At 50.4% G+C, this 6,399-nt stretch overlaps 1 protein-coding gene across 1 annotated transcript; it reads right to left on the reverse strand.

Annotated features, from left to right (window-relative positions):
• Nucleotides 1-369: 369 nt before the first annotated feature.
• LOC139918977 (trace amine-associated receptor 13c-like) lies at nt 370-1,273 on the reverse strand. Its single transcript, XM_078286149.1, has 2 exons — nt 1,266-1,273; nt 370-1,168 (listed from the first exon to the last, which is right to left on the reverse strand). Exons 1-2 carry the CDS (start codon nt 1,271-1,273, stop codon nt 370-372), a joined length of 807 nt encoding a protein of 268 aa, XP_078142275.1.
• Between the last annotated feature and the right edge of the window lie 5,126 nt (nt 1,274-6,399).

Consider the following 6,399-nt stretch of genomic DNA (forward strand, 5'->3'; position numbering starts at 1 on the left):
CTACATTGATTCATTGACAACCTAGCCTACATGCTAACAAATATTTGCAGGATATGTGATATATCGCCAGGTTTAATTAATGGCTAAAACTATATTTATTAAACTAACCGATACCTATCACTCTGTGATTCTGTTGATAGTGCAGCTCTGTCGGGCAATCTCATTTGTGTTTCGCATTTGCTCAAATAATTGTGCTCGCATTGCTACAATTTATTAACTATTCTGAAAAATGGCTAAAATAAAATAATACATTAAAAAAATAATAATAATAAGCCAACATAAATGCCAACATGGATGCCAGTAGATGCCAACATAAACAATGAAAACATAAAACAGAAAAGGTTTCATTTAACTCTCCACAGCCTCTCTCTACAGTATGTTGGCCTCACAGGAGTCAGGCTGCAGTATCTGAAGTGTAACAATGAGTTTGATAGATTTTCTAAACCAGGGATAGAAAAAGACATAGATCACAGGGTTTAGACAGGAGTTAATATAGATCAGAAAGACCAAAAGGGCCATGTTCTCCTGGCCTCTGGAAGAGACACAGTAATATGGACAAAAGCATATTAGAAACACAGCTATGACAATACCAAGAGTCCTGGCTGCTTTCCTCTCAGATTTCTTAGCAGTTACAGTCACTGAACACTGGAGTGTGACAGCCACAGTGTGGGATCGCATGGCACGAGCCTGAGACACAGCCACCACAAATACTCTCATGTACAGAACTACAATGACAGTAATGGGACCAATAATGGTGAAAACAAGGTCAACAGCTCCTGCAATGTAGTTAACAACAACCACACACTCTCCAACACAGGAATTATACCTGCCTGGTTCTCTCAGGTGATCGTTTAGAATCAGACTGCTATAGAAAGCAGAACAGACCCAACACAGACAAACACAGATTTTAACTCTTCCCTGAGTGACTTTGGTGGGGTAACACAGAGGGTCACAAATAGCCACATAGCGGTCGACTGATATGAGCACCACATTTCCTACTGAGACAGAGATGATGGTAAAGACAACAAAGAAAGACAAAGCACACATGAAGTCACCCAGGAACCAGCAGGCCTCTGTATAGAACATTTCATTCGGCATCAGGAGGCCTGCGAGGAAGTCTGAGACAGCCAGGGAGAGGAGGAGGAGGTTGGTGGGGGTGTGGAGCTGCCTGGAGTGAACAGGAACATTATATTTATTAATATTTGCAGTATCAGTAGTATATCTTATCACTAGATGTGGCAGATATCAAGTATTACAAAAAATACAAAAGCATTGTTTAGCAACTTTTTTCTTCTCATCAAAGGCCAAGATGTGACAGTACCTCTGTTATAGTCTATCAGCCATTTCTTTTGATACGTCTACCTGTTTTATAAAGATTTGTATATGAAAAATCTATGGCCACCTGTAGTGGGAGATGGAGATGATGACCAGCAGGTTGAGAGCCACAGTGAGAAGAGAGATGGAGGATGTCAGAATGTAGAGGAGCATGGCCTCAGAGTGAGGACGCATCTGCTTCCTGCAGGAAGTGTTGAGGAGCTGTGGAAAGCAGAGTTCACCTCCTTCCAGGGTCTCCATCATCAGAGAGAGAGGAGGAGAGGAGAAGCTGCTGAGGTCTGGCAGCTTTCTGACCAAAGCTCTCTATCATACAGCTGATTTATCTCTCTTTGCTTTTCCCTTTTTGCCCCCCCCCGCCCTCCCTCTCTCACAGAGACTGATGTCCCTCCGGCCCTCCCTTCCTCTTCTTCCATCTTCTTTTATCATCATCACTCTCTCTGCTGTACTTTCTCTTCTCTTCCTCATGTGTCTTCTCCCCCCTTATCTCCTTTCCTCTCCCCTCCTTCCTTCCCAATACGCCTGCTGTCTTATTTTTCTCTTGCTCCTACATTTTTCAGTCTTCCACCTCGTCACCTCTTTCCTCTTCCTGACCTCTTCCTCCTCCAATGTAAGAGGTTGCTTTCAGTTTATTGTGGATGACAGAAAGCCTCTTGTCTCCAAAATAGGGTTGGGGAGAGATATGATCAATGTTAAAATAAAAAAAATAAAAAGTCTGTAGGTGTAGAATGTAGTTGATTGAGGTGCTGTGACTCTTTCCACACACTGTGAAAGAGGTATGACACAATTAATTGTGTGTAATCATACATTCTGAAGGAATTTTATGCTCTGTGTTTTAATTACCAAATGTTTTCAACTTCATGGCCCAAAGCACAACAGTTTACTTTCCTGGTTTGTACTCTAGTTGTCCCCTCCCTCCCTCCCTCCCTTCCTGCCACTTCTACACTGGTGACCTCAACGTTTGTCTGCTGGACGTTTCCAGTGACAGCTCTTCACGAACATGGCGACTAATGCAGTTTCCCTCAAACTGCCGGAGTTCTGGGAATCGTCGGCCTTGGCCTGGTTCGCCCAGACGGAAGCACAGTTCGCACCGTCTGAGCTCATGGACAGGATGCTGAATCTCCTGGGTGGGCACAAACCCGATTTCCTCTTCATCCACCTGTTCCTGCGACAGCTGCCTTCCCAGGTACGGGCTGCCTTGGCCAACACCGCCATCACTGACTGCCGTGCTCTGGCCGAGGTGGCTGATAAATTTTTCCTGGCTGGTCAACAACACTGCGCGGCCGCGTTACTTCCTGCCCCAGCTCTTTCACCACTGCCTGGAGGCACAACGGTCGCCGCCGTAGCAACAGCTCCTTGTCGGCGGCAGGACCCCGGCCTGTGGTTTTACCACGCAAAGTTTGGAGTGTCCTGCCCGCATCGGGAGTGGACATCCTGGCCGGCGGACACGGCCCCCCCATGGAAGCCGCTAACGGCAGCCCCATTCGCACCTACGGCACGAGGTACGTGGCGCTGTGTTTCAGCGGACAGCGGTTCGGCTGGGACTTTGTCACGGCGAATGTGACCATTTCCATCCTTGGCGCGAATTTCCTATGTGCCTATGGACTGCTGGTGGATGTCAAACACCGCCGCTTGATCGACGCTGTCACCTTCAGTTCATACGCGTGTACACTCAGCGCAGCAGACTCCATCGGACTGTCTAGCATGCTCTCCAACGCGGACGAGTTTCTCTGTCTTCTCGTCGAGTTCCCGGACCTCACGCAGCCCACCTTCTCGTCATCCACCGCCAAGCACGGGGAGGAACACCACTTCGCCACCACCGGCCCCCCGGTCTACGCCCGGGCCCGGCGCCTCGACCCAACCAAGCTCGCCATCGCCAGGACGGAGTTCGAGACTATGGAGCGCCTCGGCATCATTCGCCGCTCCAACAGCCCGTGGGCTTCACCCCTCCAAATCGCCCCGATGCCCAACGTTGGGTGGCGCCCATGCAGCGATTGCCGCCGTCTCAACAACATGTCGACGCCGGACCGCTACCCGGTTCCGCACATCCAGGACTTTTCCGCCCACCTGGCGGGGAAAGTCATCTTTTCCAAAGTGGACCTCGTTCGTGGATACCACCAGGTGCCCGTCCACCCACTGGACGTCCCCAAAACGGCGGTGATCACCCCACTCGGACTGTTCGAGTTCCTGCGCATGCCGTTCAGCCTTAAGAACGCCGCACAGACCTTCCAGCGCCTCATGGACTCGGTGCTAGGGGACCTGCCTTTCCTTTTCGTCTATCTGGACGACATCCTCGTCACCAGCACCTCCAAAGCGGAACACCTGTCCCACGTTCGGACTCTCTTCAAGCGACTCAGCCAGCACGGGCTGATCGTCAACCCAGCCAAGTGCCAATTCGGGCTGACCACCATCGACTTCCTTGGTCACTGCATCACCAAAGACGGGGCAGTCCCCCTCCCGTCGAAGGTGGACGCCATCACGAACTTCTCACGCCCGCTCACGATCAAGTCCCTGAAGGAGTTCCTCGGCATGGTGAACATTTACCACCACTTTATACCCCAAGCTGCTCGACTCAAGGGACCCCTGTATGAGGCTCTGAAAGGCAAGGCCCCGAAACACGCGGTGGACTGGTCCACGGAGAGGGACAAGGCATTTACAGACGCTAAGACTGCTCTGGCTAACGCCGCAATGCTGGCGCACCCGTCACCCACGGCCCCGATCGCCATCACCGCGGACGCTTCGGATTATGCCGTCGGTGCGGTGCATGAGCAGTGGGTGGGCAGTGCCTGGCAACCGCTCGCTTTCTTCAGCCGCAAGTTACACCCCAGTGAACAGAAGTACAGCACCTTCGATCGGGAGCTCCTCGGCCTCTTCCTCACCATTCGACATTTCCATTTCCTGCTGGAGGGCCGCCAGTTCCCGCCGTTTGTGGACCACAAACCGCTGGCGTTCGCCATGGCTAAGGTGGCCGAACCGTGGTCCGCCCGCCAACAGCGGCAGCTCTCCTACATTTCGGAGTTCACCACGGACATACAGCATGTCGCTGGCAAAGCCAACCTCGTCACCGACTGCCTCTCCCGGGCCATCGTGGGGGCCGTTCACTTGGGACTTGACTACGCTCGCATGGCAGCTGATCAGGCCGCCGACCCGGACGTGCAGGCTTACAGGACGGCTGTCACAGGTCTGCAGCTGGAGGACGTGGTTTTCGATGACGCCGGCACCACACTCCTGTGCGACGTCTCCATGGGTCAGCCCCTGCCCGTCGTTCCCTCTGGGTGGAGACAGCGTGTGTCCATGGCCGCCGTCCATGGCCTCTCCCACCCGGGCAAAAAGCCATCTATAAAGCTGGTGACGGCCAGGTTCGTCTGGCACGGGCTCATAAAAGACGTGAGAGACTGGGCTGGCACCTGCACGGAGTGCCAGCGCTCTAAAGTGCACCGCCACACCAAAGCCCCCCTGGCGCCGTTCCAGGTGCCCGAAAGGAGGTTCGACCACGTCAACGTGGACCTGGTGGGCCCCCTTCCCCCCTCCCATGGTTTCACTTACCTCCTCACCATGGTGAACAGGACCACTCGATGGCCGGAGGCCATCCTGCTGTCATCGACGACGTCCGCCGAGGTGGCCCGGGCGTTCATCGGGTCCTGGGTCGCCCACAGTTTACGTCCGAGCTCTGGAGCGCAGTCGCAGAGGGCCTGGGGGTGATGCTCCACCGCTCCACCGCACCACCGCGTACCACCCACAGGCCAACGGGTTGTGCGAGCCGGAGTTTCGAGCCTGCGAGCCGGAGTCTCACAGTAAAAGACGCCCTCTCGAGGCCATCTGACGAAGCGCATCATCTCACGAAGCGACAGGTGTCTGACTGCCTGACTGACTGCCTGACTGACTGCCTGACTGACTGCCTGACCTGAATTTGCCACATCACTCCAGTGCTGAGATCACTGCATTGGCTTCCTGTGTGCCAAAAAAATTAGTTGCATGTTTATAAAGCACTAAATGGTTTCGGACTAAAATACATTTCAGATCTCCTTCAGTTTTACGAACCCGCCAGACCCCTCAGGTCTTCAGGTACTGGTCTGCTTACTGTTTTTATGCTCCTCATGCCTGGAACAAACTTCCAGAAAATCTGAGGTCTGCCTCCACTTTAGAATCTTTTAAATCAGGACTTCAAACTTTTCTGTTCGACAGGGCTTTTTAAGAAATGTATATATTTTTTTAAAAATGTTATATTTATTTATTTATCTTTTTGCACTGTCTTTTTAATTGTGATTTTAATGCACTTTCACTTTTTATATATTTTATTACCTATGTCTTTTTTTTCCCTCTTTCATTTATGTAAAGCACTTTGAATTGCAATGTGTATGAAATGTAAATATATAAATACTTGCCTTGCCTTACATATTACGCCTGCAGGTAATTTTTACGACCTCATTCGCTGACCCCACCCCAGGGCCTTAGACTGGTTACAATAGCTCTGGTCCAGACAAGGAATCAAATTGAAATGGCCTTTGGGCAACTAAAGAGAAGATTTCGATGTCTTTGCAGTTTGAGGGTTGCACCAGGCAGGGCATGTGACATAGTACTTGCATGTGCTATGCTACACAATATAGCCCACATGAGGAAAGAGAGGCTCCCTGCCCTTGTAGTGCAACCTGATGATGACCTTGAGCCAGTGCATCTTGACAAGAATTGTGGCCCATTACATTACTTTGCTTGACTCATTTGTGTTGTTTCATTCTTTTGTAGGCTACTTCATTTTCTTGGATCAAAAAATGGCCACAAAAGGCATTTGTTTTACATTGAATGTATTTGTCTTGTCATTGGTATGGTAGAAGGTAGAAGTACGGTAGAAATCAAACAAATATCAACCAACTGGAGGCTGATGCGCTGTGCGTCCACATACCAGCAAGTAGCTCCATGATTTTCTAACTGTAGTGGCTAAGTCAATACATGGATTAAATATTTTGTTCAACGATTGTCTTACTTCCAACAACACTGTTCTACCACAGCATTTTGGTGTTGAAGTTTTTAAACCATGATATACAACAACCAAATACAATCATGTATATC

This window comes from Centroberyx gerrardi, chromosome 10 (genome assembly GCF_048128805.1).
Source record: "Centroberyx gerrardi isolate f3 chromosome 10, fCenGer3.hap1.cur.20231027, whole genome shotgun sequence".
Lineage (NCBI taxonomy): Eukaryota > Metazoa > Chordata > Actinopteri > Beryciformes > Berycidae > Centroberyx > Centroberyx gerrardi.